Below are 26499 nucleotides of genomic sequence, written 5' to 3'. Positions count from 1 at the left end.
TGTCTAATACAACAACTACTGTAAAGGTCTTTACTACTGGTGAGTGTCTAATACAACAACTACTGTAAAGGTCTTTACTACTGGTGAGTGTCTAATACAACTACTGTAAAGGTCTTTATTACTGGTGAGTGTCTAATACAACTACTGTAAAGACCTTTATTACTGGTGAGTGTCTAATACAACTACTGTAAAGGTCTTTATTACTGGTGAGTGTCTAATACAACTACTGTAAAGACCTTTACTACTGGTGAGTGTCTAATACAACAACTACTGTAAAGGACTTTACTACTGGTGAGTGTCTAATACAACTACTGTAAATGTCTTTACTACTGGTGAGTGTCTAATACAACTACTGTAAAGACCTTTACTACTGGTGAGTGTCTAATACAACAACTACTGTAAAGGTCTTTACTACTGGTGAGTGTCTAATACAACAACTACTGTAAAGGTCTTTACTACTGGTGAGTGTCTTATACAACAACTACTGTAAAGGTCTTTACTACTGGTGAGTGTCTAATACAACTACTGTAAAGACCTTTACTACTGGTGAGTGTCTAATACAACAACTACTGTAAAGGTCTTTACTACTGGTGAGTGTCTAATACAACAACTACTGTAAAGGTCTTTACTACTGGTGAGTGTCTAATACAACAACTACTGTAAAGGTCTTTACTACTGGTGAGTGTCTAATACAACAACTACTGTAAAGGTCTTTATTACTGGTGAGTGTCTAATACAACAACTACTGTAAAGGTCTTTATTACTGGTGAGTGTCTAATACAACAACTACTGTAAAGCTCTTTACTACTGGTGAGTGTCTAATACAACAACTACTGTAAAGACCTTTATTACTGGTGAGTGTCTAATACAACTACTGTAAAGACCTTTACTACTGGTGAGTGTCTAATACAACAACTACTGTAAAGCTCTTTACTACTGGTGAGTGTCTAATACAACAACTACTGTAAAGGTCTTTACTACTGGTGAGTGTCTAATACAACAACTACTGTAAAGGTCTTTACTACTGGTGAGTGTCTTACACAACAACTACTGTAAAGGTCTTTACTACTGGTGAGTGTCTTACACAACAACTACTGTAAAGGTCTTTACTACTGGTGAGTGTCTTATATCCAAAAGTTGTAAAAATATATATATATTTTTTAGGAAGAGGAATACGACACAGATGACCTTTCTCTCTTCTACTTTTCATTCTATCTGTGTAGGGAATATCTAGTCTCTAGCTGTATTGTGAGTGTCTAGTCTCTAGCTGTATATTACATATCTAGTTTCTAGCTTTATAAAACTAGCTGTATAGTAAGTGTCTAGTCTCTAGCTGTATATTAAGTGTCTAGTCTCTAGCTGTATATTAAGTGTCTAGTCTCTAGCTGTATATTAAGTGTCTAGTCTCTAGCTGTATATTACATGTCTAGTTTCTAGCTTTATAAAACTAGCTGTATAGTAAGTGTCTAGTCTCTAGCTGTATATTAAGTGTCTAGTCTCTAGCTGTATATTAAGTGTCTAGTCTCTAGCTGTATATTAAGTGTCTAGTCTCTAGCTGTATATTACATGTCTAGTTTCTACCTTCATAAAACTAGCTGTATATTAAGTGTCTAGTCTCTAGCTGTATATTAAGTGTCTAGTCTCTAGCTGTATATTAAGTGTCTAGTCTCTAGCTGTATATTAAGTGTCTAGTCTCTAGCTGTATATTACATGTCTAGTTTCTAGCTTTATAAAACTAGCTGTATATTAAGTGTCTAGTCTCTAGCTGTATATTAAGTGTCTAGTCTCTAGCTGTATATTAAGTGTCTAGTCTCTAGCTGTATATAACGTGTCTAGTCTCTAGCTGTATATTACGTGTCTAGTCTCTAGCTGTATAAAACTAGCTGTATATTAAGTGTCTAGTCTCTAGCTGTATATTACGTGTCTAGTCTCTAGCTGTATAAAACTAGCTGTATATTAAGTGTCTAGTCTCTAGCTGTATATTAAGTGTCTAGTCTCTAGCTGTATATTAAGTGTCTAGTCTCTAGCTGTATATTAAGTGTCTAGTCTCTAGCTGTATATTACGTGTCTAGTCTCTAGCTGTGTATTACGTGTCTAGTCTCTAGCTGTGTATTACGTGTCTAGTCTCTAGCTGTATAAAACTAGCTGTATATTAAGTGTCTAGTCTCTAGCTGTATATTAAGTGTCTAGTCTCTAGCTGTGTATTACGTGTCTAGTCTCTAGCTGTGTATTACGTGTCTAGTCTCTAGCTGTATAAAACTAGCTGTATATTACATGTCTAGTCTCTAGCTGTATATTAAGTGTCTAGTCTCTAGCTGTATATTAAGTGTCTAGTCTCTAGCTGTGTATTACGTGTCTAGTCTCTAGCTGTATATTAAGTGTCTAGTCTCTAGCTGTATATTACGTGTCTAGTCTCTAGCTGTGTATTACGTGTCTAGTCTCTAGCTGTATATTAAGTGTCTAGTCTCTAGCTGTATATTAAGTGTCTAGTCTCTAGCTGTATATTAAGTGTCTAGTCTCTAGCTGTATAAAACTAGCTGTATATTACATGTCTAGTCTCTAGCTGTATATTAAGTGTCTAGTCTCTAGCTGTATATTAAGTGTCTAGTCTCTAGCTGTATATTAAGTGTCTAGTCTCTAGCTGTATATTAAGTGTCTAGTCTCTAGCTGTATATTAAGTGTCTAGTCTCTAGCTGTATATTACGTGTCTAGTCTCTAGCTGTATATTAAGTGTCTAGTCTCTAGCTGTATATTAAGTGTCTAGTCTCTAGCTGTATATTACGTGTCTAGTCTCTAGCTGTATATTAAGTGTCTAGTCTCTAGCTGTATATTAAGTGTCTAGTCTCTAGCTGTATATTAAGTGTCTAGTCTCTAGCTGTATATTAAGTGTCTAGTCTCTAGCTGTATATTACGTGTCTAGTCTCTAGCTGTATATTACGTGTCTAGTCTCTAGCTGTATATTACATGTCTAGTCTCTAGCTGTATATTAAGTGTCTAGTCTCTAGCTGTATATTAAGTGTCTAGTCTCTAGCTGTATATTAAGTGTCTAGTCTCTAGCTGTATATTAAGTGTCTAGTCTCTAGCTGTATATTACGTGTCTAGTCTCTAGCTGTATATTAAGTGTCTAGTCTCTAGCTGTATATTACATGTCTAGTCTCTAGCTGTATATTAAGTGTCTAGTCTCTAGCTGTATATTAAGTGTCTAGTCTCTAGCTGTATATTAAGTGTCTAGTCTCTAGCTGTATATTAAGTGTCTAGTCTCTAGCTGTATATTACGTGTCTAGTCTCTAGCTGTATATTACGTGTCTAGTCTCTAGCTGTATTGTGAGTGTCTAGTCTCTAGCTGTATATTACATGTCTAGTCTCTAGCTGTATAAAGCTAGCTGTATATTAAGTGTCTAGTCTCTAGCTGTATATTACGTGTCTAGTCTCTAGCTGTATAAAGCTAGCTGTATATTACGTGTCTAGTCTCTAGCTGCATAGAACTAGCTGTATAGTAAGTGTCTAGTCTCAAGCTGTATAGTAAGTGTAGTCTCTAGCTGTATATTACATGTCTAGTCTCTAGCTGTATATTACATGTCTAGTCTCTAGCTGTATATTACGTGTCTAGTCTCTAGCTGTATATTAAGTGTCTAGTCTCTAGCTGTATATTAAGTGTCTAGTCTCTAGCTGTATATTAAGTGTCTAGTCTCTAGCTGTATATTACGTGTCTAGTCTCTAGCTGTATATTAAGTGTCTAGTCTCTAGCTGTATATTACGTGTCTAGTCTCTAGCTGTATATTAAGTGTCTAGTCTCTAGCTGTATATTAAGTGTCTAGTCTCTAGCTGTATATTAAGTGTCTAGTCTCTAGCTGTATATTACATATCTAGTCTCTAGCTGTATATTACATGTCTAGTCTCTAGCTGTATATTAAGTGTCTAGTCTCTAGCTGTATATTACGTGTCTAGTCTCTAGCTGTATATTAAGTGTCTAGTCTCTAGCTGTATATTACGTGTCTAGTCTCTAGCTGTATATTAAGTGTCTAGTCTCTAGCTGTATATTAAGTGTCTAGTCTCTAGCTGTATATTAAGTGTCTAGTCTCTAGCTGTATATTACGTGTCTAGTCTCTAGCTGTATATTACATATCTAGTCTCTAGCTGTATATTAAGTGTCTAGTCTCTAGCTGTATATTAAGTGTCTAGTCTCTAGCTGTATATTAAGTGTCTAGTCTCTAGCTGTATATTACATATCTAGTCTCTAGCTGTATATTACATGTCTAGTCTCTAGCTGTATATTAAGTGTCTAGTCTCTAGCTGTATATTAAGTGTCTAGTCTCTAGCTGTATATTACGTGTCTAGTCTCTAGCTGTATATTACGTGTCTAGTCTCTAGCTGTATATTACGTGTCTAGTCTCTAGCTGTATATTACATGTCTAGTCTCTAGCTGTATATTAAGTGTCTAGTCTCTAGCTGTATAAAACTAGCTGTATATTAAGTGTCTAGTCTCTAGCTGTATATTATGTGTCTAGTCTCTAGCTGTATATTAAGTGTCTAGTCTCTAGCTGTATAAAACTAGCTGTATATTAAGTGTCTAGTCTCTAGCTGTATATTACGTGTCTAGTCTCTAGCTGTATATTAAGTGTCTAGTCTCTAGCTGTATATTAAGTGTCTAGTCTCTAGCTGTATATTACGTGTCTAGTCTCTAGCTGTATATTACGTGTCTAGTCTCTAGCTGTATTGTGAGTGTCTAGTCTCTAGCTGTATATTACATGTCTAGTTTCTAGCTTTATAAAACTAGCTGTATATTAAGTGTCTAGTCTCTAGCTGTATATTAAGTGTCTAGTCTCTAGCTGTATATTAAGTGTCTAGTCTCTAGCTGTATATTAAGTGTCTAGTCTCTAGCTGTATATTACATGTCTAGTCTCTAGCTGTATAAAACTAGCTGTATATTAAGTGTCTAGTCTCTAGCTGTATAAAGCTAGCTGTATATTACGTGTCTAGTCTCTAGCTGCATAGAACTAGCTGTATAGTAAGTGTCTAGTCTCAAGCTGTATAGTAAGTGTAGTCTCGAGCTGTATACACCTAGCTGTATATTACATGTCTAGTCTCTAGCTGTATATTACGTGTCTAGTCTCTAGCTGTATAGAACTAGCTGTATATTAAGTGTCTAGTCTCTAGCTGTATATTACGTGTCTAGTCTCTAGCTGTATATTACGTGTCTAGTCTCTAGCTGTATATTACGTGTCTAGTCTCTAGCTGTATATTACGTGTCTAGTCTCTAGCTGTATATTAAGTGTCTAGTCTCTAGCTGTATATTACGTGTCTAGTCTCTAGCTGTATATTACGTGTCTAGTCTCTAGCTGTATATTAAGTGTCTAGTCTCTAGCTGTGTATTAAGTGTCTAGTCTCTAGCTGTATATTACATGTCTAGTCTCTAGCTGTATAGAACTAGCTGTGTATTAAGTGTCTAGTCTCTAGCTGTATATTACATGTCTAGTCTCTAGCTGTATATTACATGTCTAGTCTCTAGCTGTGTATTACGTGTCTAGTCTCTAGCTGCATAGAACTAGCTGTGTATTAAGTGTCTAGTCTCTAGCTGTATATTACATGTCTAGTCTCTAGCTGTATATTAAGTGTCTAGTCTCTAGCTGTATATTACATGTCTAGTCTCTAGCTGTGTATTACGTGTCTAGTCTCTAGCTGTATATTAAGTGTCTAGTCTCTAGCTGTATATTACATGTCTAGTCTCTAGCTGTGTATTACGTGTCTAGTCTCTAGCTGTATATTAAGTGTCTAGTCTCTAGCTGTGTATTACGTGTCTAGTCTCTAGCTGTATATTAAGTGTCTAGTCTCTAGCTGTATATTAAGTGTCTAGTCTCTAGCTGTGTATTACGTGTCTAGTCTCTAGCTGTATATTAAGTGTCTAGTCTCTAGCTGTATATTACATGTCTAGTCTCTAGCTGTATATTACGTGTCTAGTCTCTAGCTGTATAGAACTAGCTGTATATTAAGTGTCTAGTCTCTAGCTGTATAGAACTAGCTGTATATTAAGTGTCTAGTCTCTAGCTGTATAGTGAGTGTCTAGTCTCTAGCTGTATAGTGAGTGTCTAGTCTCTAGCTGTATATTAAGTGTCTAGTCTCTAGCTGTATAGAACTAGCTGTATATTAAGTGTCTAGTCTCTAGCTGTATAGAACTAGCTGTATATTAAGTGTCTAGTCTCTAGCTGTATAGTGAGTGTCTAGTCTCTAGCTGTATAGTGAGTGTCTAGTCTCTAGCTGTATAGTGAGTGTCTAGTCTCTAGCTGTATAGTGAGTGTCTAGTCTCTAGCTGTATAGTGAGTGTCTAGTCTCTAGCTGTTTAGTGAGTGTCTAGTCTCTAGCTGTATAGTGAGTGTCTAGTCTCTAGCTGTATAGTGAGTGTCTAGTCTCTAGCTGTATAGTGAGTGTCTAGTCTCTAGCTGTATAGTGAGTGTCTAGTCTCTAGCTGTATAGTGAGTGTCTAGTCTCTAGCTATATAGTGAGTGTCTAGTCTCTAGCTGTATAGTGAGTGTCTAGTCTCTAGCTGTATAGTGAGTGTCTAGTCTCTAGCTGTATAGAACCACTGGCAGACAATAAGATATGGTTCAAAGATAACTCGAACTCTCCTCCCTCCAGGCATGTGTACAGGGTGAGTGAGGCTCTGTTTCATCTGAACAAGGCCCGGCGGGACAACGAGTGGGGAGATCAGGCTATGGAGCTCATGATCCGCATCTGTCTCAACCCAGACAACGAGGTCATCGGAGGGGAGGTGTTTGAGACACCACAGGAGGAGTGGAGGTACGGCAGGGCTTCTAGGGGTACGGCAGGGCTTCTAGGGGTACGGCAGGGCTTCTAAGGGTACGGCAGGGCTTCTAGGGGTACGGCTGGGCTTCTAGGGGTACGGCAGGGCTTCTAGGGGTACGGCAGGGCTTCTAGGGGTACGGCAGGGCTTCTAGGGGTACGGCAGGGCTTCTAGGGAGGATCATGATATGCCTTTAGAAAGTATGCACACCCCTTGACTTTTAACACATTTTGTTGTGTTACAGATTCAATTTAAAATGGATTAAATTGAGAACATTTTGTCACTGGCCTACACAAATTACTCCACAATACTAACCTAACTGACAGAGAGAAAACAAGGAAGCCTGTACAGAATAAAAAATATTCCAAAACATGTCTTGTGTTTGCAACAAGGCAGTAAAGTCATACTGAAAAAAATATGGCAAAGCATGTAACTTTTTCCCCTAAATACAAAGTGTTATGTCTGGAGCAAATCCAACACAACACATTACTGAGTACCACTCTCCATATTTTCAAGCATAGTGGTGGCTGCATCATGTTATGGGTATACTTGTAATTGTTAAGAACTGGGGAGTTTTCCAGGGTAAACAATAAATGGAATTGAGGTAAACCTGGGCAAAATCCTGCTTTCCATCAGACACTGGGAGATTAATTCACCTTTCAGCAGGGCAATAACCTTAAACACAAGGCCAAATCTAAACTGGAGTTGCTTACCAAGATGACAGTGAATGTTCCTGAGTGGCCGTGTTACAGTTTGGACTTAAATTTACTTGAAAATCTATGTCAAGACCTTAAAATGGCTGTCTATCAATAATCAACACATTTGACAGAGCTTGAATAATTTTGAAAACAATAATGGGGAAAATATTGCACAATCCAGGTGTGCAAAGCTCTTAGAGACTTACCCAGAAAGACTCACAACTCTTAGAGACTTACCCAAAAAGACTCACAACTCTAATCACTGCCAAAGATGATTCTAACATGTATTGATTCAGGGGTATAAGTACTTATGTAAATTAGATATTTCTGTATTTAATTTTCAAACATTTTTCAAACATTTCTAAAAACATGAATGGCCAAGAAAAACTTCTAAAAACATGTTTTCACTCTAGATGGGTGAGAAAAAAACATATTTAAAACCTCTTAGAGCTCGGGACTATTTTTTCAACATTTTGTTAAAAATCGCGCAAAATTTCAAAGTCCCGCTACTCATGCCAGGAATATAGTATATGCATACGATTAGTATGTGTAGATAGAAAACACTCTGAAGTTTCTAAAACTGGTTAAACCATGTCTGTGACTATAACAGGACGGGTTTAACATGCGAAACCCCAAGGAAAACTGTTCACCCCAAAAAAAAAAAAAGATCAATCCGCCAGTTGGCTGTATTGTCTATGGCCTGCGAAAATATATACCTCCCAGTTTACAAGTCCTACATCTTCCACACGATGTCGCCAGTCTTGGCAATTTCCTTGAAGTTATTCCTTGGTCAAACGAAGAAGAGACACTTGATTTCATCCGGTACACGACAGGATGTTTTGGAAGAGAGAATTATCGACCATCATTTCAAGACGTGGAGCTATTGAATACACATCGCCCCGCGATCAATTTGATCGATTATTAACATTTACTAACACCTAAAGTTGGATTACAAACGTAGTTTGAAGTGTTTTGTCAAAGTTTATAGGCAACTTTGTTAATTTTAAAAAATGACGTTGCGTTATGTAAAGCAGTTTTTTCCTGGATCAGACGGGCTTCATAAATGGACATTTTGGGTATACATGGACGGATTTAATCGGAAAAAAGACCCAATTGTGATGTTTATGGGACATATAGGAGTGCCAACAAAGAAGCTCGTCAAAGGTAATGAATGTTTTATATTTTATTTCTGCGTTTTGTGTAGCGCCGGCTATGCTAATTATTTTGTTTACGTCCCCTTCAGGTATTTCGGGGTGTTGCATGCTATCAGATAATAGCTTCTCATGCTTTCGCCAAAAAGCATTTTAAAAATCTGACTTGTTGGCTAGATTCACAACGAGTGTAGCTTTAATTCAGTACCTTGCATGTGTGTTTTAATGAAAGTTTGAGTTTTAGCGAGTACTATTAGCATTTGGCGTTGCGCATTTCCATTTCCTGTTGGTTAGGTGGGACGCAGACGTCTCACTTATCCGTAACAGGTTTAATCAATTTTGAATTCAGGCTGTAACACAACAACATGTAGTCAAGGAGTATTTTTGAAGGCACCATACACGATTGCTGGCACTAAGACCGCACTCAATGTGCTGTATACGGCCATAAGCAAACAGGAAAACGCTCACCTAGTGGCCGGGGACTTTAATGGGGGGGAACTTTCATCCGTTTTACCTCATTTCTACCAGCATGTTAAATGTGCAACCAGAGTATAAAAACTCTAGATCACCTTTACTCCACACACAGAGATGCGTACAAAGCTCTCCCCCACCCTCCATTTGGCAAATCTGACCATAATTCTACCCTCCTGATTCCTGCTTACAAGCAAAAAATTAATCTGGAAGCACCAGAGACTGGGTCTATAAAAAAGTGGTCAGATGAAGCAGATGCTAAACTACAGGACTGTTTGTCTAGCACAGACTGGAACATGTTCCAGGATTCTTCCTGTGGCATTGAGGAGTACACCACATCAGTCCCTGGCTTCATCAATAAGTGCGTCAATGACATCGTCCCCACAGTGACTGTACGTACATACCCCAACCAGAATCCATGGATTACAGGCAACATCCGCACTAAGCTAAAGGGCAGAGCTTCAAGGAACAGGACTCTAACCCAGACGGCTTTTAAGAAATCCCGCTACACCCTCAGACGAACCATCAAATAGGCAAAGCGCCAATACAGGACTAAGATTGAATCGTACTGCATCGGCTTCGACGCTCGTCAGATGTGGCAGGGCTTGCAAACTATTACAGACTACAAAAGGGAAGCACAGCTGAGACCTGCCCAGTGACACAAGCCTACCAGACAAGCTAAATAACTTCTATGCTTGCTTCGAGGCAAGTAACACTGAAACGTGCATGAGAGCATCTGCTATTCTAGACGACTGTGTGATCACACACTCCGCAGCCGACGTGAGTAAGACCTTTTAAACAGGTCAACATTCACAAGACCGCAGGGCCAGACGGATTACCAGGACGTGTGCTCCGAGCATTCGCTGACCAACTATTAAGTGTCTTCACTGACAGTTTCAACCTCTCACTGTCTGAGTCTTTAATACCAACATGTTTCAAGCAGACCACCATAATCCTTGTGCACAAGAACACAAAGGTAACCTGCCTAAATGACTACAAACCCGTAGCACTCACGTCCGTAGCCATGAAGTGCTTTGAAAGGCTGGTCATGGCTCACATCAACACCATTATCCCAGAAACCCTAGACCTACTCTAATTTGCATACTGCCCCAACAGATCCACAGATGATGCAATCTATATTGCTCTCCACACTGCCCTTTCCCACCTGGACAAAAGGAACACCAATGTGAGAATGCTATTCATTGACCACAGCTCAGCGTTCAACACCATAGTGCCCTCAAAGCTCATCACTAAGCTAAGAAGGACCCTGGGACTCAACATCTCCCTCTGCAACTGGATCCTGGATTTCCTGACGGGCCCCCCCAGGTGATAGTTAACAACACATCCGGCATGCTGATCCTCACCACGGGGACCCCTCAGGGATGCGTGCTCAGTCCCGTCCTGTACTCCCTGTTCACCCACGACTGCACGGCCAGGCATGACTCCAACATTACGTTTGCAGATGACACAACAGTGGTACGTACGCCTGATCACCAACATCGACGAGACCGCATATAGGAAGGAGGTCAGAGACCTGGCAGTGTGGTGCCAGGACAACCTCTCCCTCAACGTGATCAAGACTCAGGAGATGATTATGGACTACAGGAAAAGGAGGACCGAGCACGCCCCCATTCTCATCGACGGGGCTGCAGTGGAGCAGGTTGAGCACTTCAAGTTCCTTGGTGTCCACATCCCCTACAAACTGACATGGTCCAAGCACACCAAGGCAGTCGTGAAGAGGGCATGACAAAACCTATTCCCCCTCAAGAGACTGAAAAGATTTGTCAGGGTTCCTCAGATCTTCAAAACAGCTGCACCATCGAGAGAATCCTGACTGATTGCATCACTGCCTGGTATGGCAACTGCTCGGCCAGAGGGTAGTGCTTAAGGCCCAGTACATCACCAATCAAATGGACCCGGACTATTTGCATTGACCCCCCCCCCCCCCCTCTCCTCTTTTTCGCTGCTGCTTTTCTGTTATTATCAATGCGTAAGTCACTTTAATAACTCTACCCAAATGTACACATTACCTCAATTACCTCGTCTAACCGGTGCCCCCCGCACATTGACTCTGTACCAGTACCCCCTGTATACAGTCTCCACATTGACTCTGTACCGGTACCCCCTGTATATAGCCTCCACATTGACTCTGTACCGGTACCCCCTGTATATAGCCTCCACATTGACTCTGTACCGGTACCCCCTGTATATAGCCTCCACATTGACTCTGTACTGGTACCCCCTGTATATAGCCTCCACATTGACTCTGTACCGGTACCCCCTGTATATAGCCTCCACATTGACTCAGTACTGGTACCCCCTGTATATAGCCTCCACATTGACTCTGTACCGGTACCCCCTGTACATAGCCTCCACATTGACTCTGTACCGGTACCCCCTGTATATAGCCTCCACATTGACTCTGTACCGGTACCCCCTGTATATAGTCTCCACATTGACTCTGTACCGGTACCCCCTGTATATAGCCTCCACATTGACTCTGTACCGGTACCCCCTGTATATAGCCTCCACATTGACTCTGTACCGGCACCCCCTGTATATAGCCTCCACATTGACTCTGTACCGGTACCCCCTGTATATAGCCTCCACATTGACTCTGTACCGGTACCCCCTGTATATAGCCTCCACATTGACTCTGTACCGGTACCCCCTGTATATAGCCTCCACATTGACTCTGTACCGGTAACCCCTGTATATAGCCTCCACATTGACTCTGTACCGGTAACCCCTGTATATAGCCTCCACATTGACTCTGTACCGGTACCCCCTGTATATAGCCTCCACATTGACTCTGTACCGGTAACCCCTGTATATAGCCTCGCTATTGTTATTTTACTGCTGCTCTTTAATTATGTTACTTTTATTTATTTATTTTTTAGGTATTTTTCTTAACTTCATTGTTGGTTAAAACTTCTTGGTGACGTGGCAGTATTTTCACGTCCGGATGAAATACGCCCAAATTCAACTGCCTGCTACTCATCCCCAGAACATAGATATGCATATTGTTAGTAGATTTGGATAGAAAACTGTTTGAATCATGTCTGTGAGAATAACATAATTTATTTAGCAGGCGAAACCCAGAGGACAAAGCATTCAGATATATATTTTGAGGTCACTCGTTTTTCATTGGTTTTCATTGGGAATCCAGATTTCTAAGGGACCTTCTTGCAGTTCCTAACGCTTCCATTGGATGTCACCAGTCTTTAGAAATTGGTTAAGGTTATTCCTTTGTGTAATGAAGAAGTACGGCCATCTTGAACGAGGGTCACTTGATGTGTACTGTTAGATAGAGGCGCGTCACCAGAAAGCTAGCTACAGTTTGTTTTCCTCCTGTATTGAACACAGATCCTCCCGTCTTCAATTTGAGCGATTATTTACGTTAAAAAATACCTAAAGTTGTATTACAAAAGTAGTTTGAAATGTTTTGGTAAAGTTTACAGGTAACTTTTGAGATATTTTGTAGTCATGTTGAGCAAGTTGGAATCGGTGTTTTTATGAATCAAACGCAACAAATAAATTGACATTTTGGATATATATGGACGGAATTAATCGAACAAAAGGACCATTTGTGATGTTTATGGGACATATTGGAGTGCCAACAAAAGAAGCTCGTCAAAGGTAAGGCATGAATTAGATTTTTATTTCTGTGTTTTGTGTCGCGCCTCCAGGGTTGAAATATGGTTTCTCTCTTTGTTTACGGTAATAGCTTTGTTTGCTTTCGCCGAAAAGCCTTTTTGAAATCTGACATGTTGGCTGGATTCACAAGTGTAGCTTTAATTTGCTGTTTTGCATGTGTGATTTAATGAAAGTTGGATTTTTATAGAAATGTATTTGAATTTGGCGCTCTCCATTTGCCCTGGCTTTTGCGACACTAGTGTCCCACATATCCCAGAGAGGTTAATGGCTTGTCAGTAAGCATTTCACTGTGATGTCTACACCTGTCGTATGTGACAAATAACATTTGAGTTGATGTTGTCTCCTCCAATGTGGACAGTCTGGGACAGAGGACATTATGATGTACTGTATACAGACTCCAGTATTTTGTCTCCAATGTGGACAGTCTGGGATAGAGGACATTAGGATGTATACATCCTATACCATGTTGCCTAGTTTGATTGTTCCTGATTGAGATACTTCAGCTATTTATAATAATACATGATATAACATTTTTACATCTGTTCTCCTCTCTGATTGGTCAGTATGAGCCAGCTGGGCGGGGCTGAGCACAGAGAGCAGGTGGGCGTGGCCACGGCTCAGAACCTGGTGAAGGAGTTCCGCCCACGTCATGGGTCATCAGGAGGTCAGCGGTCAGACAGAATCACCTTGCTGGTCAACCTCAGCCTCATGGCCACCAGAGACCCCAAACACATCCAGAGAGCCCTGCAGGCCTTCACTGAGCTGGCCTCTACTCAGGTATTACCTCCTTCACTGAGCTGGCCTCTACTCAGGTAGGACCCCCTTCACTGAGCTGGTCTCTACTCAGGTAGGACCCCCTTCACTGAGCTGGACTCTACTCGGGTAGGACCTCCTTCACTGAGCTGGCCTCTACTCAGGTAGGACCCCCTTCACTGAGCTGGTCTCTACTCAGGTAGGACCCCCTTCACTGAGCTGGCCTCTACTCAGGTAGGGTTTCCTCTTTCTCCTCCCCCTCCTTCACCTCCTCCTCCTGTACCTTCACCACCTCCTTCTCCTGTACCTTCCTCTCCTCAGGTGAACAACGTTCCCTACCTGCTGGCAATGGGCCAGGCCTTCATGCTACTAAAACAAACTCCTCGGGCCAGGAACCAGCTCAAGAGGCTCACCAAGGTAGACTTTTTTACTAGGACTCTTGTAGATTTACATGTTGGTCCTGTAGCTTAGCAGACACTCACAGACAGTCAGAGGAGAGGGCCTAGAACAGAGCCCCTGGAGGACTCCAGAGGGCCTAGAACAAAGCCTCTGTAGGCATCATGAAGAACAAGGAACACACCAGGCAGGTCCGAGATACTGTTGTGAAGAAGTTTAAAGCTGGATTTGGATACAAAAAGATTTCCCAAGCTTTAAACATCCCAAGGAGCACTGTGCAAGCGATAATATTGAAATGGAAGGAGTATCAGACCACTGCAAATCTACCAAGACCTGGCCGTCCCTCTAAACTTTCAGCTCATACAAGGAGAAGACTGATCAGAGATGCAGCCAAGAGGCCCATGATCACTCTGGATGAACTGCAGAGATCTACAGCTGAGGTGGGAGACTCTGTCCATAGGACAACAATCAGTCATATATTGCACAAATCTGGCCTTCATGGAAGAGTGGCAAGAAGAAAGCCATTTCTTAAAGATATCCATAAAAAGTGTCGTTTAAAGTTTGCCACAAGCCACCTGGGAGACACACCAAACATGTGGAAGAAGGTGCTCTGGTCAGATGAAACCAAAATTGAACTTTTTGGCATCAATGCAAAACGTTATGTTTTGCGTAAAAGCAACACAGCTGAACACACCATCCCCACTGTCAAACATGGTGGTGGCAGCATCATGGTTTGGGCCTGCTTTTCTTCAGCAGGGACAGGGAAGATGGTTAAAATTTATGGGAAGATGGATGGAGCCAAATACAGGACCATTCTGGAAGAAAACCTGATGGAGTCTGCAAAAGACCTGAGACTGGGACGGAGATTTGTCTTCCAACAAGACAATGATCCAAAACATAAAGCAAAATCTACAATGGAATGGTTAAAAAATAAACATATCCAGGTGTTAGAATGGCCAAGTCAAAGTCCAGACCTGAATCCAATCGAGAATCTGTGGAAAGAACTGAAAACTGCTGTTCACAAATGCTCTCCATCCAACCTCACTGAGCTCGAGCTGTTTTGCAAGGAATGGGAAAACATTTCAGTCTCTCGATGTGCAAAACTGATAGAGACATACCCCAAGCGACTTACAGCTGTAATCGCAGCAAAAGGTGGCGCTACAAAGTATTAACTTAAGGGGGCTGAATAATTTTGCACGCCCAATTTTTCAGTTTTTGATTTGTTAAAGTTTGAAATATCCAATAAATGTCGTTCCACTTCATGATTGTGTCCCACTTGTTGTTGATTCTTCACAAAAAAATACAGTTTTATATCTTTATGTTTGAAGCCTGAAATGTGGCAAAGGTCGCAAAGTTCAAGGGGGCCGAATACTTTCGCAAGGCACTGTATGGTTATTGTACAGGTGGAGTGGAGCTGGGAGCTGTCAGAGGACCTGGAGACAGCCTGGTTGCTGCTGGCTGATGTTTACATCAAGTCTGGGAAGTATGATATCGCCTGTGATCTACTGCAACGTTGTATTAAATACAACCAGGTACATACACACACACACACACACACACACACACACACACACACACACACACACACACACACACACATACAGAGAGAGACAGTGACAGATGGACGGACGGAGACGCACACAGCCAGCCAGCAGAGTCTGAGGTGTCAGTGTAGGATGAGCTGTATGGTATTAGTGTGTAGTGTGTATTCGTGTAGACGGTAGTGTGTATTAGTGTAGACAGTAGTGTGTATTAGTGTAGACAGTAGTGTGTATTAGTTTGTATTAGTGTAGACTGTAGTGTGTATTAGTGTGTATTAGTGTAGACAGTAGTGTGTATTAGTGTAGACGGTAGTGTGTATTAGTGTAGACAGTAGTGTGTATTAGTTTGTATTAGTGTAGACAGTAGTGTGTATTAGTGTAGACAGTAGTGTGTATTAGTGTAGACGGTAGTGTGTATTAGTGTAGACAGTAGCATGTATTAGTGTAGACGGTAGTGTGTATTAGTGTAGACAGTAGTGTGTATTAGTGTAGACAGTAGTGTGTATTAGTGTAGACAGTAGTGTGTATTAGTGTAGACAGTAGTGTGTATTAGTGTAGACAGTAGTGTGTATTCGTGTAGACAGTAGTGTGTATTCGTGTGTACAGTAGTGTGTATTAGTGTAGACAGTAGTGTGTATTAGTGTAGACAGTAGTGTGTATTAGTGTGTACAGTAGTGTGTATTAGTGTGTATTAGTGTAGACAGTAGTGTGTATTAGTGTAGACAGTAGTGTGTATTAGTGTGTACAGTAGTGTGTATTAGTGTAGACAGTAGTGTGTATTAGTGTAGACAGTAGTGTGTATTAGTGTAGACAGTAGTGTGTATTAGTGTAGACAGTAGTGTGTATTAGTGTGTATTGGTGTAGACGGTAGTGTGTATTGGTGTAGACAGTAGTGTGTATTAGTTTGTATTAGTGTAGACAGTAGTGTGTATTAGTGTGTATTAGTGTAGACGGTAGTGTGTATTAGTGTATACAGTAGTGTGTATTAGTGTGTATTAGTGTAGACAGTAGTGTGTATTCGTGTAGACAGTAGTGTGTATTAGTGTAGACAGTAGTGTGTATTAGTGTAGACAGTAGTGTGTATTCGTGTGTACAGTAGTGTGTATTAGTGTAGACAGTAGTGTGTATTAGTGTAGACAGTAGTGTGTATTAGTGTGTACAGTAGTGTGTATTAGTGTGTACAGTAGTGTGTATTAGTGTAGACAGTAGTGTGTATTAGTGTAGACAGTAGTGTGTATTAGTGTAGACAGTAGTGTGTATTAGTGTAGACAGTAGTGTGTATTAGTATGTACAGTAGTGTGTATTAGTGTGTACAGTAGTGTGTATTAGTGTGTACAGTAGTGTGTATTAGTGTAGACAGTAGTGTGTATTAGTGTAGACAGTAGTGTGTATTAGTGTAGACAGTAGTGTGTATTAGTGTGTACAGTAGTGTGTATTAGTGTGTACAGTAGTGTGTATTAGTGTAGACAGTAGTGTGTATTAGTTTAGACAGTAGTGTGTATTAGTGTGTACAGTAGTGTGTATTAGTGTAGACAGTAGTGTGTATTAGTGTAGACAGTAGTGTGTATTAGTTTAGACAGTAGTGTGTATTAGTGTGTACAGTAGTGTGTATTAGTGTAGACAGTAGTGTGTATTAGTGTAGACAGTAGTGTGTATTAGTGTGTACAGTAGTGTGTATTAGTGTAGACAGTAGTGTGTATTAGTGTAGACAGTAGTGTGTATTAGTTTAGACAGTAGTGTGTATTAGTGTGTACAGTAGTGTGTATTAGTGTAGACAGTAGTGTGTATTAGTGTAGACAGTAGTGTGTATTAGTTTAGACAGTAGTGTGTATTAGTGTAGACAGTAGTGTGTATTAGTGTGTACAGTAGTGTGTATTAGTGTAGACAGTAGTGTGTATTAGTGTAGACAGTAGTGTAGTAGTGAGTATGTAATGTATGTGTTTGTAGTCGTGCAGCAGAGCGTATGAGTACATGGGCTACATCAGGGAGAAGGAACATTCGTACCATGATGCATCAGTGTTCTACGATCACGCCTGGCTCTACACTAACAGAGTCAACCCCAGCATGGGTGAGTCTGTGGACACCCTTAAAGCTGCATTTTCCCACTTTTTGGGCGACCAGACCAAATTCACATAGACATTTACGTCATAGATCTGTCATTCACATTGAAAGCCAGTCTAATAATCTGTAGATCTGTTCTATGTGTTATAGATCTGTCATTCTCATTGAAAGCCATTCTAATTATCTGTAGATCTGTTCTATGTGTTATAGATCTGTCATTCTCATTGAAAGCCATTCTAATTATCTGTAGATCTGTTCTATGTGTTATAGATCTGTCATTCTCATTGAAAGCCAGTAATAATCTGTAGATATGTTCTATGTGTGCTATTTCTATGCTTCCCATTCTTAAGTTTCGGGTTTTGTACATCAACTTCAAACAGCTGAAAAGACGTTATTTTGGGTTATGGAAAATATGTTTTACAGCAGTTTAGATGATTATCTAGACTATACTTGCTTGTTTTGTCACAAACTGAAATTAGGTGAACTATTATCATTTTTGCAACCAGGAAATGGAGAAGTGATGTCAGCATAGTGCACCTTTTTAAAGGTTTAAGGTCTGTAATGTTAATGGTTGTGTCCCTTCTGCTTCTTCCGTTCAGGTTTCAGACTGGCCTTCAACTACCTGAAGTTCAAGCAGTACAACGAGACCATAGAGGTTTGTCACAAGGTCTGTACTGTGGATGATATTACTACTGTAGCCTGGTCCCAGATCTGCAAGACAGCACTAACAGATCTAAGTACCAGGCTATCACTACTGGAAATATTGGAAAGGACTTAGTGTAGTTTAGTTTAGAGGATGAGGATGATTGATTAAGGATCAGTGTAGTGAGAGAGTGTTTTACCTGACCTGCCTGTTCCCCCTCAGGTCCTCACAGAGCACCCAGACTACCCTCTGATACAGACAGAGATCCTGGAGAGAGCCCGCGCTGCTCTCCGACCCTGAACCTCAGCCTGGGATTAACCCTCCATGTCTCTGACCACTAGTGACCTGAAATGTAACGACATGGCATAATGCCCCCTGCTCCAAGGAACTATGGGGAACTTTGTCTTTATCAAATCAAGTGCTTTGTTCTAGATATACTGTGGTACTTTTATTTATAGTTGTTTTCCCTGTGGAATTTTAAAACATTTGAACATGTTCTGTAATGTAAAATTCTCTGTTTGAATGTTTATACATTGCTTAAGGAAATTATTCAGACCCCTGGACTTTTTCCACATTTTGTTACGTTTCAGCCTTAATCTAAAATTAATTCAATTGTTTGTTTTTTTTCATCATCAATCTACACACAATAGCCCATAACGAAAAAGCAAAAACAGATTTTTAGAAATGTTTGCATAAACAAACAGTTACAGAAGTATTCAGACCCTTTACTCAGTACTTTCTTCTAGCAACTTTATCAGAGTTTACAGCTTCACGTCTTCTTGGGTATGACGCTACAAGCTTGGCACACCTGTATTTGAGGAGTTTCTCCCATTCTTCTCTGCAGATCCTCTCAAGCTCTGTTCGGTTGGATGGGGAGCATCGCTGCACAGCTATTTTCAGGTCTCTCCAGAGATGTTTGATCAGGTTCAAGTCCAAACTCTGGCTGGGCCACTCAAGGACATTCAGAGACTTTTCACAGAGCCACTCCTGTGTTAACTTGGCTGTGGGCTTAGGGTCGTTGTCCTGCTGCTTAAAAACATCCCCTCACCATGATGCTGCCACCACCATGCTTCACCGTAGAGATGGTGCCAAGTTTCCTCCAGACGTGACACTTGGCATTCAGGCCAAAGAGTTCAATCTTGGTTTCATCAGACCAGAGAATATTGTTTGTCATGGTCTGAGAGTCCTTTAGGTGCCTTTTGGCAAACTCCAAGCGGGCTGTCATGTGCCTTTTACTGAGGAGTGGCTTCTGTCTGGTCACTCTACCATAAAGACCTGATTGGTGGAGTGCTGCAGAGATGGTTGTCCTTCTGGAAGGTTCTCCCATCTCCACAGAGGAGCTCTGTCAGATTCTTGGTCACCTCCCTGACCAAGGCCCTTCTCCCCCGAGTGCTCAGTTTGGCGGCCAGCTCAAAGAAGAGTCTTGGTGGTTCCAAACTTCTTCCATTTAAGAATTATGGAAACCACTGTGTTCTTGGGGACCATCAATGCTGCAGAAATGTTTTGCTGCCCTTCCCCAGATCTGTGCCTCGATACAATCCTGTCTCGGAGCTTTTCGGACAATTCCTTCGACCTCACGGCTTGGTTTTTGCTCTGACATGCAATGGGAACTGTGGGACCTTTATATAGACAGGTGTGTGCCTTTCCAAATCATGTCCAGTCAATTTAATTTTCTACAGGTGGACTCCAAGCTGTAGTATCATCTCAAGGACGATCAATGGAAACAGGAAGCACCTGAGCTCAATTTCGAGTCTCATAGCAAAGGGACTGAATACTTATGTAAATAAGATATTTTAGTTTTTTATTTTTTCTAAAATTGCAAACATTTAAAAAAAAAAAACTATTTTCACTTTGTCGTTATGGGGTATTATGACGTCATTATGGGTTGTTGTGATGTCATTATGCGGTATTGTGATGTCATTATGGGTTGTTGTGATGTCATTATGCGGTATTGTGATGTCATTATGGGTTGTTGTGATGTCATTATGCGGTATTGTGATGTCATTATGCGGTATTGTGATGTCATTATGCGGTATTGTGATGTCATTATGGGTTGTTGTGATGTCATTATGCGGTATTGTGATGTCATTATGGGTTGTTGTGATGTCATTATGCGGTATTGTATGTAGATTGATGAGGAGAAAAAATAATTGAATCAATGATATAATAAGGCTGTAATGTGGAAAAGAGCAAGGGGTCTGAATACTTTCCAAATGCTGAACCACCTGCACACTTTGCAAACATATATTTAGTTCATATATATATATAAGTATATTTATTGGGTTATTTAAAGGCCTTATGATTGCATTCATATCAGAATAAAAATTTTAAATAATAAAGAATGAATTCTAAAAGTCTCTTTAAGTCAGTGTGTCGATCGCCAAAGGTTTGCAGGCTGTGCTTCAGTGGCCCTATGCTGTTTTATCAGACTGATATTTAACCGTGGTATTGATTCAGTGTTGTGGTTCTGACTGTGTGTGTGTGTGTGTCTCAGGGGTGATGTGTGCCTCCCCTACGACAGGCTGACGGTGGCGGTGGGAGGACATGATGCTAGGCACAACACATGGACCTGGCTTGAAACACATTCCTAAACACTATGGGCCCTTACTTGCAAAGATAAGCAACCATTTAAAATGTATAAACGGTTTCAAAATGTGAATCAGCCAATTTAAATCGTTGATTTGCTTGCAAGTGACAAAATGCTAAATTGTAGCTGATCCCATCAGATAACATGGCGCGTGTTAGCCCTATGCTAACCTCAGGTGGCAGTGATTATATCCTGGAACAAATTCTTCATCAACAGATCAAAGATGTTAGGCTTTATACCCACCAACTAAAGGCCTTTCTTAAAATGGGTCAACCCTGGCCACTAGAGGGATATTTTAAACCTACAAATTGAATGTTTAATCCTTTCCTAACGGTCAGGTCCTTTCCTAACGGTCTCCTGTCAGGTCCTTTCCTAACGGTCTCCTGTCAGGTCCTTTCCTAACGGTCAGGTCCTTTCCTAACGGTCTCCTGTCAGGTCCTTTCCTAACAGTCTCCTGTCAGGTCCTTTCCTAACGGTCTCCTGTCAGGTCCTTTCCTAACGGTCAGGTCCTTTCCTAACGGTCAGGTCCTTTCCTAACGGTCAGGTCCTTTCCTAACGGTCTCCTGTCAGGTCCTTTCCTAACGGTCAGGTCCTTTCCTAACGGTCAGGTCCTTTCCTAACGGTCTCCTGTCAGGTCCTTTCCTAACGGTCAGGTCCTTTCCTAACGGTCTCCTGTCAGGTCCTTTCCTAACGGTCTCCTGTCAGGTCCTTTCCTAACGGTCAGGTCCTTTGATAACGGTCTCCTGTCAGGTCCTTTCCTACCGGTCAGGTCCTTTCCTAACGGTCAGGTCCTTTCCTAACGGTCTCCTGTCAGGTCCTTTCCTAACGGTCTCCTGTCAGGTCCTTTCCTAACTGTCTCCTGTCAGGTCCTTTCCTAACTGTCTCCTGTCAGGTCCTTTCCTAACAGTCAGGTCCTTTCCTAACGGTCTCCTGTCAGGTCCTTTCCTAACGGTCAGGTCCTTTCTTAACGGTCTCCTGTCAGGTCCTTTCCTAACGGTCTCCTGTCAAATCAAATCAAATCAAATCAAATTTTATTTGTCACATACACATGGTTAGCAGATGTTAATGCGAGTGTAGCGAAATGCTTGTGCTTCTAGTTCCGACAATGCAGTAATAACAAGTAATCTAACTAACAATTCCAAAACTACTGTCTTGTACACAGTGTAAGGGGATAAAGAATATGTACATAAGGATATATGAATGAGTGATGGTACAGAGCAGCATAGGCAAGATACAGTAGATGGTATCGGGTACAGTATATACATATGAGATGAGTATGTAAACAAAGTGGCATAGTTAAAGTGGCTAGTGATACATGTATTACATAAGGATACCGTCGATGATATAGAGTACAGTATATACGTATGCATATGAGATGAATAATGTAGGGTAAGTAACATTTATATAAGGTAGCATTGTTTAAAGTGGCTAGTGATATATTTACATCATTTCCCATCAATTCCCATTATTAAAGTGGCTGGAGTTGAGTCAGTGTCAGTGTGTTGGCAGCAGCCACTCAATGTTAGTGGTGGCTGTTTAACAGTCTGATGGCCTTGAGATAGAAGCTGTTTTTCAGTCTCTCGGTCCCAGCTTTGATGCACCTGTACTGACCTCGCCTTCTGGATGATAGCGGGGTGAACAGGCAGTGGCCTTTCCTAACGGTCAGGTCCTTTCCTAACGGTCAGGTCCTTTCCTAACGGTCTCACTGTGGTCAGTCTGCTCCTTCTGTGTATTGTATTGTATTGTATTTAATTGCTGCACTTCTCTCCAAAACCAAAGAGTGAAGAAATGTCCTCATATTTATAATCTAGAGCAGCCACCCAGGTTCTATTCTAAGAACCAGTGTTTTCCTTGAGGCATTCTATTCTCTAGCTCCTCCGATAATCTGTCAGTAACATTCTCTAGCGATCTCCCAGATCCCCATTCAGTAGTCACTATTGTATAGTAAGCACGTCTGTTTCACAGCGACAGAGGGGCGCCACTCTTGGTAAACTGTTTTTAATGAGCTGTGAGGGAATGACGGTACTGTTACACTGGTCTTAAAGTGGTAATTTAACTGAATAATAAACCACAGGAATCCACCATATCGACCAAAACAAATGACAAGCAGTTTGTAGTCAAAACACACAGATTCTTTATTCTCCAACACATGAACCAATTTAACGGTTTGAAAGGTTTCTAATCGTTACAGAGTAGACTACACTACATCCTTGAGCAAAGAATGTTCCTAGACGCCAAGGCAAAGCCAGGGCCATATATCAAAGCCTGGATCAGTCATGTCTGTTGTTGGTTGTGGTTGTCATGCTTAGGTTTCTCTCTCTCTCTTCGTCTTCACCATGGAGACGATAAACCAGACATAAATTCCAGAGGGTTAAAAAAACACGAAGAAAACATGCAGGCATGTCATTTCAGACATCTCCCCAGTGGACATACTGTACAGTGCCTTCAGAAGGCATTCATAGCCCTTGACTTGTTCCACATGTTGTTGTGTTACAGTCCGGATTCAGAATGGATAAAAAATCCTTTTTCTTCTCGTCCATCTACACACAATACTCCATATTAAATATAATTTACATAAATATTCACACCTGAGTCAATCATTTGTAGAAGGAGATTTGGCAGTGATTACAGCTGAGAGTCTTTCTGGGTAAATCTCGAGCTTTTGTGTTGTAGGTTATTGTCCTGCTGAAAGGTGAATTCATCTCCCAGTGTCTGGTGGAAAGCAGACTGAACCAGGTTTTACTCCAGGATTTTGCCTGTGCTTATCTACATTCATTTTTTATTTTTTCCCCCATTCCTTAACAATGACAAGCATACCCATAACATGATGCAGCCACCACTATGCTTGACCATATGGACAGTGGTCCTTTGTATTCAGGACAAACAGTTCATCACTTTGCCACATTTTTTGTAATATAACTTTAATGACTTGTTGCAAACAGGAAGCATGTTTTGGAATATTTGTATTCTGTGCCGGCTTCCTTCTTTTCACTCTGTCAATTAGGTTAATATTGTGGAGCTACTATGTTCAAAGGGATATTCCATTTAATTTTACCCATCTACCAATAGGTGCCCTTCTTTGCGAGGCATTAGAAAACCTCTCCCTTACAGAAAACTCACGTCTGTAGCCATGAAGTGTTTTGAAAGGCTGGTCATGGCTCACATCAACACCATCATCCTGGAAACCCTAGACCCACTCCAATTCCCATACCGCCCCAACAGATAAACAGATGATGCAATCTCTATTGCCCTCCACACTGCCCTTTCCCACCTGGACAAAGGGAACACCTATGTGAGAATGCTGTTCATCGACTACAGCTCAGCGTTCAACACCATAGTGCCCTCAAAGATTATAACTAAGCTGAGGACCATGGGACTAAACACCTCTCTCTGAGACTGGATCCTGGACTTCCTGTCTGGCCGCCCCCAGGTGGTAAGGGTAGGCAAAACACGCTGATCCTCAACACGGGGGCACCTCGGGTGCGTGCTTAGTCCCCTGCTGTACTCCCTGTTCACCCACGACAGGCACGACTCCAACACCATCATTAAGTTTGCCGACGACACAATAGTGGTAGGCCTGATCACCGACAACGACGAGACAGCCTATAGGGAGGAGGTCAGAGACCTAGCAGTGTGGTGCCAGGACAACAACCTCTCCCTCAACGTGATCAAGACAAAGGAAATTATCGTGGACTACAGGAAAATGAGGACGGAGCGCGCCCCCATTCTCATCGACGGGGGCTGTACTGTAGGGGATCAAGAGTGAATGTCCACATCACCAACGAACTAACATGGTCCAAACACACCAAGACAGTCGTGAAGAGGGCACAACAACATATTTTCCCCCTCAGGAGACTGAAAAGATTTGGCATGGGTCCTCAGATCATCAAAAGGTTCTACAGCTGCACCATCGAGAGTACCACTGGTTGCATCACTGCCTGGTATGGCAACTGCTCGGCATTCCATCCAGGACCTCTACACCAGGCGGTGTCAGAGGAAGGCCCAAAAAATTGTCAGACTCCAGCCACCCAAGTCAGACAGTTTGCGCTTCTACCACACGACAAGCGGTACTGGAGTGCCAGGTCTGGGTCCAAAAGGCTCCTTAACAGCTTCTACCCCTAAACCATAAGACTGCTGAACAATTAGTCAAAAAGCCACGTGACATTGCACTGACACCCCCCTTTGTTTTTACACTGCTACTACTCGCTGTTTATTATCTGTATATGGCCTCCACTTTGACCCAGTACCGGTACCCCCTGTATATAGCCTCCACATTGACTCTGTACCGGTACCCCCTGTATATATCAAATCAAATGTATTTATATAGCCCTTCGTACATCAGCTGATATCTCAAAGTGCTGTACAGAAACCCAGCCTAAAACCCCAAACAGTAAGCAATGCAGGTGTAGAAGCATGGTGGCTAGGAAAAACTCCCTAGAAAGGCCAAAACCTAGGAAGAAACCTAGAGAGGAACCAGGCTATGTGGGGTGGCCAGTCCTCTTCTGGCTGTGCCGGGTGGAGATTATAACAGAACATGGCCAAGTGGTTCAAACGTTTATAAATGACCAGCATGGTCGAATAATAATAAGGCAGAACAGTTGAAACTGGAGCAGCAGCACGGCCAGGTGGACTGGGGACAGCAAGGAGTCATCATGTCAGGTAGTCCTGAGGCATGGTCCTAGGGCTCAGGTCCTCCGAGAGAGAGAAAGAAAGAGAGAATTAGAGAGAGCACACTTAAATTCACACAGGACACCAAATAGGACAGGAGAAGTACTCCAGGTATAACAAACTGACCCTAGCCCCCGACACATAAACTACTGCAGCATAAATACTGGAGGCAGAGACAGGAGGGGTCAGGAGACACTGTGGCCCCATCCGAGGACACCCCCGGACAGGGCCAAACAGGAAGGATATAACTGTTACGTTCCCCAGTTTATGTGTTGTAGTTTGTGTATTTGCATGTGTTTTATTTCAAGAAATGGCTTCCTGAAATCCTCAAGCAGCTGATTGGTCGACTCAAGGGCTAATTGGAGAGCTGACCCCGCCCCCTCGTCAAGACACAGCTGTCTCCAATTACACATTCATTCTGAAGCTACATAATCCCAGTGGAAGAGGCAGAGAATCCCAGTGGAAAGAGGGGAACTGGCCAGGCGGAGACAGCAAGGGCGGTTCGTTGCTCCAGAGCCTTTCCGTTCACCTTCCCACTCCTGAGCCAGACTACACTCAATCATATGACCCACTGAAGAGATGAGTCTTCAGTAAAGACTTAAAGGTTGAGACCGAGTTTGCGTCTCTGACATGGGTAGGCAGACCGTTCCATAAAAACGGAGCTCTATAGGAGAAAGCCCTGCCTCCAGCTGTTTGCTTAATTCTAGGGACAATTAGGAGGCCTGCGTCTTGTGACCGTAGCGTACGTGTAGGTATGTACGGCAGGACCAAATCAGAGCGATAGGTAGGAGCAAGCCCATGTAATGCTTTGTAGGTTAGCAGTAAAACATTGAAATCAGCCCTTGCTTTGACAGGAAGCCAGTGTAGGGAGGCTAGCACCAGGAGTAATATGATCAATTTCTTTGGTTCTAGTCAGGATTCTAGCAGCCGTATTTAGCACTAACTGAAGTTTATTTAGTGCTTTATCCGGGTAGCCGGAAAGTAGAGCATTGCAGTTGTCTAACCTAGAAGTGACAAAAGCATGGATACATTTTTCTGCATCATTTTTGGACAGAAAGTTTCTGATTTTTGCAA

The 26499-nt window shown here is 41.7% G+C and overlaps 1 protein-coding gene across 4 annotated transcripts in view; it reads left to right on the top strand.

Annotated features, from left to right (window-relative positions):
* Positions 1–20524, top strand: part of LOC110490875 (tetratricopeptide repeat protein 21B) — a 66477-nt gene extending 45953 nt beyond the window's left edge. For all 4 annotated transcript variants that reach the window (XR_016486524.1, XR_016486523.1, XM_036945639.2 and 1 more), the window contains 7 exons: positions 6634–6795; positions 13340–13553; positions 13851–13946; positions 15329–15457; positions 17414–17534; positions 18127–18194; positions 18393–20524. Coding sequence is in view for 2 of the 4 variants with exons in the window: in XM_036945639.2 (XP_036801534.2) it covers positions 6634–6795; positions 13340–13553; positions 13851–13946; positions 15329–15457; positions 17414–17534; positions 18127–18194; positions 18393–18470 (868 nt within the window). In the remaining 2 variants the exon portion in view is untranslated. The remainder of the gene's footprint in view (positions 1–6633; positions 6796–13339; positions 13554–13850; positions 13947–15328; positions 15458–17413; positions 17535–18126; positions 18195–18392) is intronic.
* Positions 20525–26499: the final 5975 nt, after the last annotated feature.

This window comes from Oncorhynchus mykiss, chromosome 15, assembly GCF_057628025.1.
Source record: "Oncorhynchus mykiss isolate SJ-2025 chromosome 15, ASM5762802v1, whole genome shotgun sequence".
NCBI classification, from domain to species: Eukaryota; Metazoa; Chordata; class Actinopteri; order Salmoniformes; family Salmonidae; genus Oncorhynchus; species Oncorhynchus mykiss.
Note: the sequence above shows the minus strand (reverse complement) of the source record. Positions and strands in the feature narration are given on the sequence as shown.